The 19,093-nt window shown below is 30.5% G+C and overlaps 2 protein-coding genes across 4 annotated transcripts; both read right to left on the bottom strand.

Moving 5' to 3' along the window:
* Positions 1-14: 14 nt before the first annotated feature.
* Positions 15-2,537, bottom strand: LOC114162751. 3 transcript variants are annotated; one of them, XM_028046718.1, is made up of 7 exons: positions 2,415-2,537; positions 2,066-2,124; positions 790-849; positions 611-658; positions 443-505; positions 246-325; positions 17-163 (listed from the first exon to the last, which is right to left on the bottom strand). In XM_028046718.1, the coding sequence occupies exons 2-6, from the start codon at positions 2,111-2,113 to the stop codon at positions 272-274; spliced, it is 273 nt and encodes a 90-aa protein (XP_027902519.1). In that variant the 5' UTR covers positions 2,114-2,124; positions 2,415-2,537; the 3' UTR covers positions 17-163; positions 246-271. The 3 variants fall into 3 exon arrangements, with proteins under 3 accessions (XP_027902517.1, XP_027902519.1, XP_027902518.1); XM_028046716.1 differs by having other exon boundaries at positions 15-325; XM_028046717.1 differs by lacking the exon at positions 2,415-2,537 and adding an exon at positions 2,213-2,387 and having other exon boundaries at positions 17-325.
* Positions 2,538-8,472: 5,935 nt separating this feature from the next.
* On the bottom strand, positions 8,473-14,253 carry LOC114162984 (beta-D-xylosidase 1-like). Its single transcript, XM_028047017.1, has 6 exons — positions 13,762-14,253; positions 11,117-11,398; positions 10,438-10,607; positions 9,903-10,351; positions 9,395-9,808; positions 8,473-9,299 (listed from the first exon to the last, which is right to left on the bottom strand). Exons 1-6 carry the CDS (start codon positions 14,173-14,175, stop codon positions 8,701-8,703), a joined length of 2,328 nt encoding a protein of 775 aa, XP_027902818.1. The 5' UTR covers positions 14,176-14,253; the 3' UTR covers positions 8,473-8,700.
* Between the last annotated feature and the right edge of the window lie 4,840 nt (positions 14,254-19,093).

Genomic DNA, 19,093 nt, shown 5'->3' with positions numbered 1-19,093 from the left:
AGGAAGAAACAAAAGGGAATCGAAATGAAACTATTATTGAACTGCTAGTTAATAGAAAACATGAAGTAAATTGTAATATACATAGAGATCAGGAACATCATTAGTTTTTGCAACACTGAAATTGACTGAGCAATCCTTGTTCCACTTATTAAATCTATTCTCCCTGCATTTCAATGGACTTTAAATTATTTATTACACATTCATGATGCAAATGCTGCAAAAAATTACTGCAGTTGGAGCATTACATATTAGAGTTATTCACGAAATTATCTCAACCAGATGTGCATGCAGGTCGTCTTGGAGGGAGTTGCTGGTGTGGAGTTCTCTGTAAGAAAAAAAACAAAAAACAAAACAAAATTAGTTAATTAAAACTCCAAAACTTAATGATTAGTCCTGAAACTCCAAAACTTAATATGCTTAGTACTAAAATTCCAAAACATACTTGTAGTTTTGGTCGCAGTGTCTCCACTGCTGCTGTAGATTGCTGATTCACTCCAGCACCTTGCTGTTGAGATTAGACACAACAAAGAGTTATATTTGTGGAAAAGAAAAGGTTTTGGAACATTATCAAAGTAATTTCTCAGTTTTAAGAAGTGAAATTCAAATATACCTTGCACAATGCCCAGTCTGCTGAATCAAAGAAGGCTCTTTCATTATCCTTTTAAACCCAAAAAGAAGCATAGAGTTTAATTAGATACAACTGAGTAAGAAAGAAATCAAAACAATGAATGTGTTATGTGAAAAAGAATGAAAAAGAAAATGTAGTTAATTTTTCCAGCATTGGCTTACTTTCGATATCAAAGGCTTCTTCTTTGGGACAAGTGTACCATACTTCCCCCCAGATGTTGTCTGATATCAGAAATTGTAAAATCAAACCAAAAGAAAGGAAAAGAAAAGAAAAGGAAGAGAATGTAATGTTAAAAAATTGATAGTTGATGACCAAAACGAAACAATGTAAAGGTAACAGATGTTATATTTTGAATCCTGGGACCATATCTCACCAACCACCAAATAGAATTGTCTTCAACAAGAAAAACCATGATATCAGAAAAGGTATTCGTTGTACACCAGTCAATGTTTTCCTAGTGGAAAATTATTTTGTGCAATTGGACCCTTCTTTAATTTGAATCTTGAAAGCATAACAAAGATGTCCAACAAGCTAAAATTACCTATTTGTCAACCAACAAAAAAAAAAAAAAAAACACAAACATTTGACCAATTCTATCACTAACCTAATTACAGCCTAAATTGAATTTGAAAGAGTCTCTTGAGCTAAACGCAGCTCAGAAAGAAAACCCTTTCACGTGGGTGGGGAAAGAGAATATTCCATAATACCTTAATAATGTTCTGTTTTTATGTTCCAATGATGGCCATGAGAAGGTGATGTTTGGGGGAAAACGAAGTTCACATGATTTGCTTGACAGCCCAAAAGCTGGTTAGGTTTGTTTTGTTTTGCACAGTGAGTTTTGTAAGCATCAATTTTGGTAGGGACACCTTAAAACCTAGAACAGAGTAACCGACAATTTTGGAGCACCACCAAAAATATCTTCACCCTAAATTCTCTTTTCTTCATTTCGAATCTCACTTTGAATTTACACAATATTCTCTATCACGCGTGATGATTTGTTTGATATTTCTGTAACCTAATCGAAAAAAAAAAAAAAAAAAACAGAGGTACCCATATGATACACGGCACAAAAGTACATGATGAAGGAGTACATGGGTACAATGTAATGTACACGAAGGAAAACAGACACGTGCAGTTCAGTTCTGTCACTGAATCAGAAATAGACACTTAGATTTTCCGTCTGATTCTCTTCTCTAGTTTTTGGTGTTATTTGCATTACGTGTGGTAGCCCTGTTCCAGTTTTTCAAATTGCAATGTCATTCATTTCACACACACAGCATTCATTCACATTATTCACAACAACCATGAAACCACGCAACTTTTATCCTATTTCTAACTCCTATATCGAAATATTATTCTGAAGAAAATAATGAAGACCCTTTTGCAGAAAAATGTAAAAAAAAAAAATGGGAATTGGAGTTTGGTTGTGTTACGTACCTCAGCATCTTGGGCGGTGAAATAGTCTTCCTTGTCACATCCTGACATTTTTTGTTTACCTATTCAACAAACCCAATTGGTGAGTAAAAAAAAGCCAGAGAAACTAATATTCAAAGTTAGACTATTATTCATCTGCAAAAATGCAACCTTTGATTTGTGTGAAAAGCGAAGAAGAAAAACAGAGGAAGAGAAAACAGAGAATAGAAATAGAAACAGAGTAGTCTCCCAATCGAGCAAGGAGGAAGTAGTTGCAAGCAAATGGTTTAAGGGAATACTCAATTATATAAAAAGACAGAAAAAAAAGAAAAGAAATGAAAATAGATAAAAGGGTGATGATGTTGATAATTACCTTGTGGTAAGAGGAAGGTAGAGATGCAAGAAGGAGAAAAAAGTGAGAGAAAGTGTTAAAGAGAAGAAAGTATAGAGAATGAGGTATAAGGGGTATGAGTGAGAGGGTTAGATAAGAATATGCGTCCATTTATACGAAGAGAGGCTAAGAAATAAGGCACCAAAAAATATTAATAATAATAATAATTACTTAAATTTGGATCCTTTATGTCTAATATCCATTCGTATAAAAGTGTTTACGTGGGCGTTTTGCAGTGGCTAGATGGCACGTGTTTTATTTTGTTGAACATTTATAATTTTTGTAAAGTGAGACCAGATCCAAGGAAATTATTGTTGGTGTGACTTGGTTTAAGAAATGGTTTTGAAAATGAAAAATGGTGAAGAAAAAAAGAAGAAGAAGAAGAAGAGAAAGTGATGTAGTTTGAGACGTTAGAATATCAGCATCGTTTGGTCCATCTGATACCCCAAACGTACAATTTTCTCATGTGCTGCTAATCTTCATTACCGACACTTTCTCACTTACGATTTCATGTCATCTTATTATTATATCTTTAAATCGTTTCTTTTTTTCACTCAAAAACCCTAATATTCCAATGTTTGTTTAGAACTACTATGTAGTGTGAGATCTTAAGCAATAATGATTTCAAAATTGAACGTTAATTTGACTTATAAATAGTAGAGGAGATTTTGATGAATCAGTTCCACAGTTAGGTTTTAGAGTTGACTCTCACACATTGATAACCCAATTATATTAATTAATTAATTAGTTAATATCTATATAAGATATAATTTTATTAATTTTAACTGTTAAATTGATAAAATTAACTTAAAGGTATTTAGAATATGTAAATTGGTGGAAGTTTGAAAAATTGTTAATATTGGTTCATAAATGTAGTGGACATATTTAACTATTAAAAAAAACTAACTATTTAAGCTGGTTCGATTAATCATAGTTTAAGTAACTAATGAAAATAAAATTATTTAAATGTATTTTTTTTAATAAATTTAGTAATTTTGTATTTAATCTTTAATAGTTTTTATTTTTAGGTATTTGTTACTTGACATTATTACCTTACATGTATTCATATAATGGTATAAAACATTTTGATTGTTATGATTAATATATTTAAAAATATATATATATATATATATATATATATATATATATATATATATATATATATATATATATATATATATATATATATATAATATAACATGTTAAGAATCACTTAAAGAGCTAAGGCCAAAGCCAGAGGAAAAAAAAGTTTAAACTAATGTAATCGTTATTAAAATTTATTTAATGAAAATTAAAAAAAAAAAAACTTTAAAAGGAAAATTAACAATAATACCAAATTTTAAATCTCAAAGTCGATTCTAAGGTATATGAGCCCCCTTGCGTAATTTCGAAAACGTTACCTGTAATCAAATACCAAAAAGTTAAGTAATTTTAAAAATTATTTATATTACCCCTTAAAATTAGTAAGACTAATTAGAATAAAAATTTATGATTTATTTAATATATTCATTTTTGATAAAGTTCAACTTTAAATAATACTATTTTAATCTAGGAAATGTTCTTCGCATGGCATTTGATATCTTTAAGTGTAATAAAAATATCATAAATACGTAATTCTTTTTATAGGAAATACTTGTATGTTAAAATTTGTTAATCTTTGGATACTTTAATTTTAATTTAATATTGATTTTTAATAACATTCAAATTAGAAGTATATTTAAGGTAATTATTACTATTTTTTTATTATGTTTGTGGTTGACAAATTAGAAGTGTAACTGAGATGGTTATAATTAATGTTTAATAAAAGTTGTGATGAGTAAATTAGAGGTGTATCGAAACTTTAGTATTGTTTTTTTCCGATTATAATTACAACTAAATTTAAAGAGACGTTATTATTATCAAATTCTTACTCTACCTTTACCTTTATTATATATATGGATATAGTGTGAAAGATAGAAAATTGAAATTTGTTCTTTGTCCCGAGTTTTGATATAGTTTGGTTTTCAAACTTTACACATAAATAGATATTGTCATTCCATCTCAATTACATTATATTTTTTGACGTATCAAACGGTGTTTTTAGTTGTTATTTGATTTATTTACATCGTTTAACACGTTCAATTCAAAAATCACCTTGAAACATCATTTAATACCTAAAAAATCAATATTATTGGATTAAGAGGATTACATCAATTCATTATTAAAGTTTATGGATAAAAATATTTATCAAAATTTAAAACAAGAACAAATTATAGTTTTGCATAAAATTTCAAAGACTACAAAGTATGACAAAATTACAATTACTAAACATACCCATCAAATAATGTTCATAAATGTCACCGTAATGCTCATATATAAGTTAAGAATATATCTCTTAATCAATAATATGATAAAATAAATAGTCATAATAATAGTATTTCAATATCCCCTCAAATTGTAGCATACAAATCTTGAATGTCTAACTTATGAAGAACAAACTCAAATTGTGTTTTTCTCAAACTTTTGTAAAATATTACTACTTACATGGTTTGTTTTTTCATGAAAAATGCATTATTTGTTCTTTGGTGAAGATATTGAAAGACAAATGATATCAACTCCATTATGAAAAAAAAAAATGACAATTAATTTCAATGTAGTTTGTTCTTTCATGAAAAATCAGATTTTGAGTTATATGTAATGTTGATTTACTATCAGAATATAATTATACCCCTTTAGAATCAATAGCCCCTAAATCACAAACTAACTATTTGAGTCATTTTAATTTACATAGTCGCTGTCATGGAACTATAATCAGTCTCTACAAAAAAGTCAAAAACGGTTGATTGTTTTTTAGTTTTTCAAGATATTGGAGAAAAACCAATAAGCACCATCAAGACAATCAAATAAAATATTGTGAGTGGAGAGTCCATCAAATCCGAATAATATTATCTTGTCATTGTAATTTACTATTGATCGTAATAGAGTACCTTCTCTTGAATGTTTTTTATTATTAAGTCAAAAATAAATATAAAAAAATATTAAATCATTAATATAAGTATAAGCTAAAAATAATGCTATTAAATATATTTTTATGTATAGTTTTGGAATGTTAATTAATTTTTTAAATAAATATATTAAATTTCATTAGTTATATTAGTAAACATGTACAACTGGTAACACCCAATTCTATAATTACGTAGTAGTAAAAAATGTCTTCCTAATTTTATTTGTCTTTTCCTTTCTACTATTACCTTACACAAGTGTCATATTCTCACTTAAAAACACAGCAAATTGCGCAAACGTAATACAATGTATTAACTAAAAATTTATCTCTAAAACAAGTCTTACCTAACTTATTTTTACAAGCTTTAATTACTCTTCATTATTATATTAACATATATCTTAGTTAAGTTTATGAGTGATCATGTTGTATTAGTCGTTATTCTCTTAATAATAAAATTTAAAATTTGAAAGTTTAATTATATATATGAGTTTTTTATTTTATAATTTGCATTTGTCTAAATCTAATAAAATGGATCTTAATTCGTAAATCCGTTCGCTCGTTATGCTTATTTTTTTAATTAAAAATAAAAGTATGATTTTTTTTCAAAAATTAGCTTTTATATTACTGATTATTTAAAAAGTATAAATATATAATAATTGTAGTATAATTTAAATAATTAATACTTAAGGTCCAATTATTAATTATAATGAATACAACAATACTAATTTTAAATTACGTATGCTATTAATGTGATAAAGATTGTTACAATCAATTATGATACCGGCTCAATACAAAATTTAATGTTGCCAGAATTATTGAAATTAGTATAATTTATTGCAATGAAATACTATTTTTATTTTTATTTTGGTCAACATAGTCAGTTCAACAAATAAAGTTATATCACAATATGTTGTCAATTTTCACATTTTATAAAGCAAAATAATAAACAATGAGAATATTATATAATATAAATATATATACATACATATATATATATATATATACTTTTTTTACTTGTAATTTTTTAAAAATATATTGAAACTATTTTTTTTTAAATAAGGGTATCTATGTATACAGATTTTCATTTTAATATAATAAAGATTTAAAAGAAATATGTTTTATTACTTTCTTTTGTCCTTTCAATTCAAGGGTTACCCTCAATCGGTCTTGAATGGGCCATTTGATTAAAATATGTAAAAAATACTCTACTTGTATCAATCAATATTTATCTCATGGTTTTTAGTGTTAAGAAGACGTTAAATTCTTTTAAGAATATGTACTTGTTTAAATAATTTATATATGTATGTATTAAATACTGTCAGATAAATTAAACCTTTCAATATTGGATTAGCAATACAATTATGCAACAAAAAATTTCAGATAAAAAAAATACATTTCTAATTCATAATCATGTAGTCAATATTTATTTTAGAGTTAAATATGTTTTTGTCTCTTAACTTTTAGTGAATTATAGAATTAGTTCATTTTAAAAGTTTGGACTAATTTAGTTCTTCATCTTTCGAAATACGTAGATTTAGTTCTTTTAATCTTTTAATCAAATTTTATTAAGTTTATTTGACATTTCAAGTGCATTTCAAAATTATATTTCAGTTATTTATATTGTTTGACACATTTTCACTTTAATGTTAAGTCAAATATTATTATGAAACACGTTCGAAATGTTAAATAAACTTAACAAAATTTAATTAAAAGTACTAAATTCACGTATTTCGAAAAATAAAAGACTAAATTGGTCCAAAATTTTAAAATAGACTAATTTAAAATTTATTGAAAATTAAGAGAAAAAAACATATTTAACATGTAATATGTTAAATTTAGTTAATCTAATGACATGTTAAACTTCTAAAGTTTTATTAAAAAAATAAAAAAATGTGGAAATTAGGAAATGTTGTACAATTGCCACTTGTCAAAGGCCCCAGCAACTTCTATCAAGCTAACACTCTATTTTGTAGAGATACTTTAACCACAAGATCCACCAGCTAAGCCTAAGATACACTATCACCACCTAACAATTATTTTTCGTGTTCAATAACAGTCACCCCAATTAATATTTCATTCATCTACTCTAACCTTTTATTACAATTATTAATTTCACCCTAACACATTAATAATATATCTTCAAAAAACTATATTATTTATTTTCAAAACTATCACCTCCACTGTCTCTTTTCATCATTTCAATCATCTTATCATATTTCTGTCCTTTTCTTTTCTTACTATTGTATTTTTTTATGATAAAAAAACATGTAAATATTCTTTTTTCTCTCTTTTCTATTGAGAATTGTAAATGTACAATGGGGAAGAATATATATATATATATATATATATATATATATATATATATATATATATATATATATATATATATATATATATCATAAAAGTGTAAAATTATTGGACGGTGGATTTAATCCGTACAAAATTATTGTCCTACTGTAGTCCTATCCTTATCTCCTGTTCTTAATTAATTGCAAATGAATACCTCTCACCATTTATAGATATCCATCGTGGTACCAACCATGCCTGTGACTCTGATTTTTTACCAAATTACTGTGTTTTTTTACAAGGAATAACTTATTTTAAGTTACCGTTCTTTAATGTATCAGTTTTATTATGGGTTTAGTTCATTTTGTTAACTAAGAGTTAGTGTAGATTCTCTTACCTATATTTAACTTTTAATATAGAAAACGAAGTTTACTCAAAGTGCAACTCTGGTAGCTTCAAGCAACCTCTCTCTCTTCACAAACAGACAAAAGAATTGACCTAAAAATTCATATTTTTGTTATTTTACTTTATATTTCTGAGCAGAAATTGGTTTAAACTTTAAATTTGATTTACTATGAGTTGTCAAATACATTTATTAGTCAAATTCATCTGCCTAAACAACGAACACATGTTGATTCAAATTTCTAACCAGTCATGCATTTTGAAGTTGACCAAATTGGTTCAATTGTCTAATAAAAATATGTATGATACGTTTCAAACAAGATTGAATGAGAAAAAAAAAGAAAGAAAGAGAAAAAAGAGAACTTGAAGTTTGTTTAAATCCCTTTTTCACATATGAAGTATGAATAATAATGATACATGGTTTACAAATTACAGTTGTGACCTATATATCCTTATTTTACATTTGCATTTTACAGATTATAGTAACATCTTTCTTTCTGTTTATTCTTCATATGATGTTTTTTTGCTATTTGCAAAACTTGGCTAGAGCTGTCAAATTTGCTTGACAGAGGATTAATCAATGGCACAACGAATGCTTCAGTTCTTAATCTGTTGCACAGTTTGGACAGAAATAGAATGCTTGAGATCACCAATGTGGAGTTCATGTTGACCAGATGGGATTCTTCGAATCCCGAACTGGTCCACGACGGACAAGTGTTTGCAGACATGAACACCAACCTTCACACGCTGTTTCGACCCGGCAGGAACATGGGTCTTCTCAAAGTTCACCAGTTGTTTGATCTGAGACCATTTCCCAGGTGGTGGTTTCGAGAATACGAGAAGGGTGTGGGTGCCATCCATGGAGCCTTCGTTTTTCACGTCCACGTGGAATTCCATCTCCGATGTTTCATCACAAATGGCGTGGCTCACCCTCACTGCTTCGCTCGAAAGGCTTGAGTTTGTCAACGCTCGGAGAGTGGCTAAGGGCACCGACACCTCTTTTGGAGCCATGGCTAAGCTGTGGCTGAACCTTGAGTAACCTAATCCATGTCCGAATGGGAACACCACAGGCCCTTTGTAGAATCTGTAGGTTCTTCCTGGGTACCCTGTTGCTGGGTTCGGACGCATGTCCATGATTGTCATGGGTACCTTAGACAGATACCCTTCAGGGTACCATGTCATGGGTAATCTTCCTCCTGCGTCACAAAAACTCAATCAGAATATTCTACGTTTATATTCACACGTTATGTAAAACAAACCGATGAAAAAGCCGATGTGGGACTAAATTTACCTGGGTTTGTTTGACCAAAGATGACGTCAGCTATGGCAGTTCCTCCGGCTTGACCAGGATAACCAACCCACAAAATGGCACTGATCTTTGGGTCGTTTACCGCAAACTTGACATCAACCGGGCCACCGGACATGATCACCAAGATGACTGGGCCTCTGGCGGCCCTAGCCACCCTGGCAACGAGCTCTTGCTGAAGGCCCGGTAAGAGAAGCCCAAGTCTATCTCTCGTTTCGGCTTCTATGGACTGGTCAAGGCCCATTACCAAGACAGTGGCGTCAACTTGCTTAGCCACGGTCTCTGCTGCCCCGAATAGTTCGTTTCCCCTACAAGCCACATTCCTGCATCCAACTTGATGTGAAGTCTTCACATACCTCGCAATCCCTTGCAAAGGACTCGTATAACCACACGCCACACCTATACCACAATTAATTAATTCCATATTAACATTTTTCTCATAACAAATAGGATATTAATTGTTGATTATTAGCTTGTTAAGTGGTTAACTAACCCGCATAATTCCCTATCATTGTAACGGTGGCGTCCGAATTGGGTCCAATGACACCTACGGTGCGGATTCGCGCAGGGGATAGTGGTAAGGAGTTTCTTTTGTTTTGTAACAAAACAATGCTCTCTCTGGCTGCTTGAAGGGCCAGGTTTTGATGGGCCGGGGTGCACACGTCTCTGGGGCCCAGGTTTCCGTATGGTTGGGCCGAGGGTTCGCCGTCGAACATGCCCAATCTCATTTGGACCGTGATAAGGTTGGCCAACGCAAGGTTAAGATCGTTTTCGGAAATGAGTCCCTTCCTGATGGCAGCATCGGTGTGGATGGCCAAGAATGGGCCACAGTCCAAGTCCAGGCCCGCTTTTATGGCCTCCGCTGCGGCCTCCTCGGGTGTTCTAGTGTAGTGTTGGTTGTCATAGAAAACCCCAACCGAGTCACAGTCCGAGACTATGTACCTATTTTTAGTGAATAATAAAAAAAATATCGTCAGAAAATCGGTAAAATGGAAACCCAAAAGCCCAATTGAGTATATTGGACTAACCCATTGAGGCCCCATTGGCCGCGTATGGTGTTGCGAAGGAGATCAGGGTCGGCACACGTGGGCTTGCCATTCACCTGATTGTAAGAACACATCACACTCGCCACGTGTCCTTCCAAAACACACGCTTTAAATGGCACGTCGTAAGTGTCCTCCAGATCCTGTTTGCTTACCTGCACGTGAAAAAATATCCCACAACACAATTTCAATTTGGGCCCATGGTTTTATTTGGGCTTTAAAGCCCGCCCTTTTTATTTACTTTGAGTAGTTTATTTAGGTTAAGATAAGGCTTGTTTTTGCTTTATTATTATTGGCACCTTTTGATTAAGGTCACGTCACACCATAATGAATGTGGGGAAAATAGAAGGGGTTTATGGCAATTGTGTGGTGTGACTTATCCAACTAATTTGCAAGTGGGGGGAAGTCGTTGTCACAACAACTTGCATGAGTTCCATTTTTCTCTTGAATCATACAAAAACAACTAATTTAAATCGAAAGGACAACATGGACAGGTAGATCCACTTTATTAATATACACACATTTAGCCTTGCTTCCTCGGCAACATAGAAAGATAGACATAACATAGCCATAACATGTGATCATTGGAGGCACTCCACAATGCCAACAATTTCGTGTGTAAAAATAATTTGACAAATAATGAAAGAAATAATAATAATAATACCTTGGCATTGAAATGAAACCTGTCGACACCGTTCCAGTTGTCAAGGTCATAGGCAGTGTAGTGTTTACAACAAGCAGCGACCTTGAGGCGGTTGCCGGCGCCGTCGCCTTGGAGACCTTGGACATAGCTGGCGGCGTATTTTGCGGCGAGGGTTGGGTCTTCGCCGGGAGTCTCTTGGCCGCGGCCCCACCGTGGGTCGCGAAAAATGTTGACATTGGGACTCCAATACGTCAAACCAGCCTGTCCACCGTTGTACATTGCCCTTGCTTCATCAGACACCACCTGCATATTATTCATGCATCATTAATTACCTACATTTTTTTTTTCGATTCTAGCTGTAGGTCCATACATTAGGTACATCTATTTTAGTAAATATATACTTAAATTACTACCTATGAATTCAATATGCGACATATCAATTCTTCATTAAAGTTTTCATTTAAGTATCATGAATTCTTGGAAAACGTATCTATTTAGGTATGTGGCATTTCGTATTCAATATAAATACAAATTTATACATGTATTTTAAATATCAAGTACTTGTTTATATGAATATCTTAATCAAACAAATATCCACCAATCATCGCTTTCGATTCTGAAGGACCATTTTAGATGTTTATCCTTTTTTTTTATTCATTAAAACTTATTGAAATATTAAAAATGTTAGACCCTCTGGATATATTTTGTACACATGTGATTAATTAAAACATTAAAATAACAATAATAGTTATTTAGAATGTTATCATATTAAATCCTAATTATTTTTTTAGAGAGAGATTTAATTAGTTCATTCAAAATTTTAAAAAAAATATAGAGATATTTTTGTTTTACCATTGTCTCCTAAATCTGGCTCTACCACTGTGATTCTGCCTAGTTGCTTCAATAGACACTCTTCTTTTCTTTTTTTCTGAAAAGAAAAATCTTTATCTCTCGGTTTATTCTCTGTCTCTTAGCTAAAACTACCAACCGGAATAATAAAAAGTTGCTTTTGACACTAAGAGACAAACAAAACACCCCATTTTTGACATTTTCTGGAATCTAAATATCACAAAGTAAATATTCAAATCAGCATCCAATGGTTTTTCTTTTCATCATCACTTCATCTAAAGAGAAGAACTTCACTTCACCAATAATATATTAATATAACAACTTTGGCTAATGTAATTGGCTATTACTTACTCTCGTTGTTACAACAATAATCGCAACTTTTTTTCATGATCATTAAAATCATTAGCCATGTATAGCCCTGGACCAAAACGAGGATGAAAAGCAAAAAGACGTTTGTGGAAAGATCAACGCAAGTTTTGGCAAGGGGTTGGTGTGGTGTGGTGGGCAACATCGAAGACCTACTTTGTTCTTCAATTATTCACCAAACAAATAATTAATAAAGATGAGATCAAATTTCATGCTTCAGTCAACAACTTCAAGCATGCAAATTAAGATAATTGATTTGTATCTTCACTAACCTTAATTAATTTTGAAGGGAAAACTTTTTAAGTGAATACACGTAAAAGAAATTACGACTCCTCAACATATATTTAACTTAGATGTAAGTATGAAAAGGATCCACTAATCACCACCAAAGTGAAACTAATTATTATTCCAATCTTATTAACCGATGAATATTTAACTAATGACGTAAAGAGAGACTGAAGACAAGGACAAGCGAAACCACCATCTATTGTTGCTTTCGTAGTTAATGAATGAATCAATGGCGTAATGGACTTCTTTTACCCTCTAGTTGCTGACAATTTAGGTTCATGAATTTTCAACGTTATCATCATTTTCTTTACCTTTAAAATGACATTATTGTCAGATTGTTCATATATTCATATTAAAATGCATGCAAGCCACATGGTGGTTGGGACACAATTCGTCAGCTACCATGTAAATTAGCTAAATCAGGTGAGTGTATAACGAGTGCTAAAACAGTACCACCACATTCTTAATCATATATATACACACGCATTCAGAAAAATAACATAAAATTTTTTTGGATGAAAACATAAAAAAAATATATATCCACTCCCTTTTTTATCTACATGTCCAACAAAAACTTTTTCTGTCGTTCTTCAGATGTTTTGTTACTAAACAGTAGAAAAATGTATAAAAAGTCCCGATTCGATTATTTTATTACCGAGTCAAAACTTGAAAGTACATTCAAAACTTATGAAAGTAAGTAATTAACCAAAGTAATATATATAGTGAATTTTTATACAAAAGAAGAAAAGTTTTTATAATTACACAGTAATTATTCAAGATGTGGGAATTTATCTATTTGTCATATCATTGAATTAAAGTGAAAGAGCACTATAAATAGAAACATGTAATGACGATGACGATGATGATGATATGCAGAAGGCACTTTTACCTAAGTGGGTCGTGTGTGTGTGGTGTTATATTGGAATTGTATTAAAGGCATGCATGCAAATGTATGTAATGTATTAATTAAGGATATAAAAGGTGATGGATAAATGAGTAAAATTATGATGAATGGCCGAAAAGGAGAATAAAGGAATCTACTTTTAGTTATTTATTAGCCAACCGAAATGAATATTGAAAAAGTTGAGGTTATGAGTTTCGTGCGAGGGATATGATAGAATAAAGAGGAGCAGAATGAATGAAAGGATAAAAAGATATCTGACCCGTCCGATTTGGCGCCAGAGAGATTGATTGAAGGAAGCAGCGGTTGTGATGACCTGGGGGAACATGGTGGCGCCGGGGAAGGCCCCACCGAACTTGGTGCCGGGGCCCACATTGGAGACGCCGTGAAGCGCCTCCGACCACCACTCGTAGCCCTGGATACCGAGCCGGGGCACGGCGATGGCGTTGTTGACGACGAGCCTGATCTTTTCCGGCAATGTGAGTCTGGCTATGAGGTCCTGAACCCTCACGTGGATGGGGACGTGCGTGTTGCAGAACTTGAACCCCCTCGTGAGTCCGTTGCTAGGGTCGCATGCAAAGGGCACCCTCCCCTGGGTTGGCCTTGGGAAGGACAGTGCGACGCAGAGCAGCACTAGCAAAATGGGTAGTAATTTTTTGTGGTTCTGAGAAGCCATGGATTGAAAAAAATGAAAAGGAAGAAGAGGGAGTGAAGAGTGATAGTGAGTGGTGTGGGATATATATAGATGGAACGTTGCGTCTTTTGCAGAGTTTGATTTCGGTGTGGGGGCGCAGAGAGAAAAATAAAATTTTGATGATTGCGTTTCCACGTCGGTTAATTATATAACCATAACAAGGTTCGTGAGAAGAGAGAGTGAGTGAGTGTAACACGTAGTTAGGCTCAGTGGGTGGTGGCTGGGTTGGTCCCATTTACTAGTGTGGTTGTAGATGCTAAAATACATTCATTAAAATATATTACACGCCATAACTTACAAACGTAGAAGATAAAATAATTTAAAGAAAAAAACAGAGAGAGCTATTAATCGTTTTAGAATCGAGTTATGGACACTCACGGACGAAAGAATCTCTCACTTTCTTACTTTATCGTTAGCTCAAAATATCCATTCATTTTTTGTTATTCACCGATAATGTTTGGAACACTATTTTTTTGGTTCTTTCATTCGCTATTATAATCCAACCCTTAGGATCTCAAATACATATCAGAAAATAAATCTGCACACCAGTTTCAGAACGTTGAAAATACTTGGGAGTTTACCTATGATTCACGAATAAACGCTTTCACTTTCATCCCCGTGATGTTTCTGCAATTGACTAAAGCATCAGAAAAATAATATCAAAAGCCCGTGACAACATTAGAAGAAAATATGTGTGTTTTGTCGTGTTTTTACTTCTGTTTCCACCTATGCATGGCATTTTGGTCCAAAATTGTTGTGTTTTTTAACAGCTCTGATTATTCTACAGAGGTGGGTGAGTCTTTACTTACCCCAGAAAATTGTAATAATTAATAAAATATGATTATTGATTTCTTGTTAAATATAAATATATGCATGCATGTAAATCAAACTCTATGCCAAGTTGTAAGGGTCCCACGTGCTTTTGAGAAGTGCATACATAGATAGGTTTGTAGACATTTTGTGTTTGTGATTGGATAAGGTAATGCTATATATATCTATCTATAATTAGTGTATATAATATCTTTTATAAAGTGCAATAGTATAATAATAGAGAATAAATCGTAGGGTTCTATGAATTTCATTAATTAAGAGACGTTCCGAATATAAAAATTGAAAGCATTGACCAAAGAAATAATTTGAAATTATCTGCGAACACCACGTCCCATTTGGTTTCATTTTCTGTGAATTATGTGATAGCCAACCAACTCAAGCATGTGAGGTTCTTAAGCAAGATTCCAAACTCCACATGCCACCACTGGAATGCAAATTCGTGTGGTTAAAATTTGATTTTTGAAAAAGATTATGATCATCCTAGTTCAACATTTTAATTTGTGCAAACATAATATTGTATTTATCAGATTGGATCGAAAATCTGGTGCATTAATTACAGAATCATTAATTCGTGCTTGAATGTTGAGAAAAAATAATCATTTCACTAATACACGATATAATATATATAGTTTTTTTCTTGCTTGACGTCTAGTAAAATTATAAGAAAATCAGTTTGTTTGTTTGTTTAAAGTTAAAAAAAATGAACACTTTTTCACTAATTAACAACAAAATGTATTATTTTTACTAAAATAAAGGTATTCGTAACAAAATATTGCTTAATATATAAAGTTGATATTCCAGATAATATATAGTATTCAATACAATAATAGTTTAAAGTTGAAAAAATATAAAATATTAAAAAAACTAATTCCACTCGCATAACAAAGAGAAAAATGTAAAGAATGACTTAATTAAAAGAGTGCAAAAAAACAAAGAGTAATAGGGTGAAATTCTCATCCTCTACGAAATGGGTGCCGTGATTTTTTATAATTAATTATAAACATGATTCTAGTATAAAAAAATATCTTTTTAACAAAAATGTTTGGTAATGTTAAATTTCTTTATTAGTGAAAAATATAGAACGTAACTACCAAACTCTTCATGCAGCAACTGATGCCAAACCAACCTAATTAAAATAATATAAATAGGTATTATTATTATTACAATGACAGAAAAGATAGTCCATTAATTAGAAATAGGTGCCACTCCAATCCAACTTTTATTCTTTAAAAAATCATGAACAAATTTTTCGTCTCATCTTTTTCCATAATTCTGAATTAAGAACACACATATGATCTGTTTTTTAGAAAGAAAAACACAAATGTTTGAATAATTTGGTGTTGGGAAGACCACGAACACGACATCTGTGAACTAGAATTTTCGAGGTTGTTATGTGAACAAAAATATTTGAATATAAGTCATTGTTTTGTGCCTTTTTCTGGTATGAGCAATATTAGTTTTGCTCCAATGTTTGCATTAGGTAATATTCTCTTTCGCAAAAAGAATTTTGAAAAGTGATTACACTATGAAACGCTTAAGTATGAAGAAAGTATTGTATTCATGAGTGGGTAAAGTTCAACAAATGATGAATGAATCACCATAAGTTTAAAAGGGAAAGCTTAATTTTGAAGCATAGAAAAAAAAAGAAGCAATTATGGTAAACTCTTTTTGTAGTTGAACATTTTTCATGGCTATAGTTTTTAGTTAGAGCTATAATCAACCAAAAAAGGGTACGACACAGCATTATTAAAAGCCATAAATGTGAGCTAGATGATGGCAAAATTATAGTATAATGGTTTGCTATTTTAATATATTGTCTACTTTCTAATACTAATATAATATGCATATTGTGTCAGATCTATAGAATACTGATAGAAATTACTATATTTATAAGTGGAAATAGTAATTATGTGCAAGTAAAAATAACTCAGGTTTTGTTTCTTTTATATGCAAAATTTTTGTGAGTGCCATTCAAAACTTTAACTTCGAAAAGAGGGCATTATAAAGCGAAATACGAAAAGAAAAAGAGATTGAATAGTACCTAATTACTACCTTAGTCATGAATAGTTTTACAAAATTTTGTAAATTAAACATATACATGAGAAGAGTTATTTTCTACTAATTTATTTAATCTGTTGAGTTTTCCTCCATTAATATTATAAAATTTTTATTAAAAAAATTATAAACATATGTAGTCTATCAATCTCTACTTTGAGATTTGATTTTCAACAAATAATAAAATTCGATACAACTTTAACTTAAGAATTTGGTGATAAGCTTATTCATAGAAATAATGAATTTTCAAAATAAACAAAAAAAAAAGACAAATAAATGTACATTGTCTCTGTTTGTTTCCTTCTTAATTACTCAAGAAACTAAAAAACTCATAGTCACCTGAAGTTACGTTATGTAGGGTGGGACCATATTGTTTAACAGAATTTACAGAGACTATGCAACCATTTGATTAGATGGCACTAGGGGACATGCATTTTTGACTCATTTTTTTTCTTTTTTTTTTAAAAAAAAAAAACTATGCTTTCATTTGAAAACTTAAAGTAGCAAGTCATGGCAACCAATTTTTATTTTTTCTTTTTTTATATTAAGTCATTTTTGTGTCTTTCACTTCTCAAATATTTGAACATGCAAGAAATTGTCCAATAATGTTCTAAAAGTGTATATAAGATTTTAAGATATGTTCAAACCGTAATAGATAGCTATAGAATGTAATGTCACGATAAATTAGGTTAATATATTATAATTAGGACTAATGTAATAATATATTCGCATTTAATAGATGTGAAAATACATCTAACCATCTAAAATATTTTTATTAAAGAGTATTATATTAATTGTTAATGATATACTTGTACTAATACCTCGGATGTCATTTCTAGGACTAAAAAGAAACATGTACACGTAAATTAAATAACAAGCTATAATAATATGATAAATATGCAGTAAATAAATAGTATATAATTTGAAATTGCATATTTATACATTATTGTATTTTAATAGAATTTATTTAGTGAGATGTTATTGATATGCATAATATTTAATAGATGTGAAAAATACATCTAACCACGTAAACATGTAATCAGAAATATTGTTTACAGATAATTATGCATTAATGACAAGGTGTTCTACTGTCCCTACAAATAGAATAAAAAATTACAATCTAGATTCTAAAAAAATAGATAACAAAAACTTAATATGGGTTCCAGGTTCCAAACATTTTTTTTTAAGTTAATTTAGACTTTTGTTGTTTATCATCTTAATCAAATTGTTGTCGTGTTTTTCTTTGATGTTTTCTTTGTTAAAATCTCTCTGGTTTTTATGTATTTTTAGGAAGAAATCTGGAATAAAATTCAAGTATCTAATCAGTATGCCAGAAGGAAGCTTGGTGAAGGAAATTGATTTGGATTTTATATCTAATTCAATCCTACAAAATCAATTTATAAAGTGTTATATATTATAGAATTATCTTATCTCTAGTCAATATCAAATATAAACAAATAAATAAGAAATAAAAAATTAAAATGTGTATCTATATTATGTGGCTCACTTTTGTTTCTATTTGAATATATATGAACCCTATTTCCAGGGAAGATACGTAAGAATGGGTTATCAATTAAATGAAAGCAAGCTTTTCTTCTCTACTTTCTAATACATAGTGACATAATTCAATTCATTGTCAAATATTTATGTGGTGTGGTGGCATGCATGTGTGTACAATACAGGACCACTACATAATTACATAATTAGAGTAGATTCTCTAATATTAAAAATTGAATTTAAAGTTCAATTTAATCTAATAAAATTGATTAATATAAATATTTTTGTGCATGCTATAATTTAAACATATTCATAATTAATATAGATTTTTTATGTTCATTTATGAATATTCAAAGTATAAAAGTAGGTATTTATAGATAGTTCAATTAATAGATTTAATAAATTTTAGTAGGATAAAATTTTAGTATAAATTTTAAATTTAACTCAATTTTATAAAATCGATTTATAAAATAAAATTTATATTTATTAATATACAATTTTTTGATTGTATCTTACT

This window comes from Vigna unguiculata, chromosome 9 (genome assembly GCF_004118075.2).
Source record: "Vigna unguiculata cultivar IT97K-499-35 chromosome 9, ASM411807v1, whole genome shotgun sequence".
Lineage (NCBI taxonomy): Eukaryota > Viridiplantae > Streptophyta > Magnoliopsida > Fabales > Fabaceae > Vigna > Vigna unguiculata.
Note: the sequence above shows the minus strand (reverse complement) of the source record. Positions and strands in the feature narration are given on the sequence as shown.

What these genes read in the sequence shown, in the direction of transcription:
- LOC114162751 (XM_028046716.1), bottom strand. Translation starts at nt 2,113, where the DNA reads ATGTCAGGATGTGACAAGGAAGACTATTTCACCGCCCAAGATGCTGAG. An exon ending in CAGACTGGGCATTGTGCAAG is followed by an intron (nt 506 to 610) that starts GTATATTTGAAT and finishes TAATCTCAACAG; the next exon opens with CAAGGTGCTGGAGTGAATCA. An exon ending in CACTGCGACCAAAACTACAA is followed by an intron (nt 326 to 442) that starts GTATGTTTTGGA and finishes TTTTTCTTACAG; the next exon opens with AGAACTCCACACCAGCAACT.
- LOC114162984 (XM_028047017.1), bottom strand. Translation starts at nt 14,175, where the DNA reads ATGGCTTCTCAGAACCACAAAAAATTACTACCCATTTTGCTAGTGCTG. An exon ending in GGTTTCATTTCAATGCCAAG is followed by an intron (nt 10,608 to 11,116) that starts GTATTATTATTA and finishes TTTCACGTGCAG; the next exon opens with GTAAGCAAACAGGATCTGGA. An exon ending in GGCCAATGGGGCCTCAATGG is followed by an intron (nt 10,352 to 10,437) that starts GTTAGTCCAATA and finishes CACTAAAAATAG; the next exon opens with GTACATAGTCTCGGACTGTG.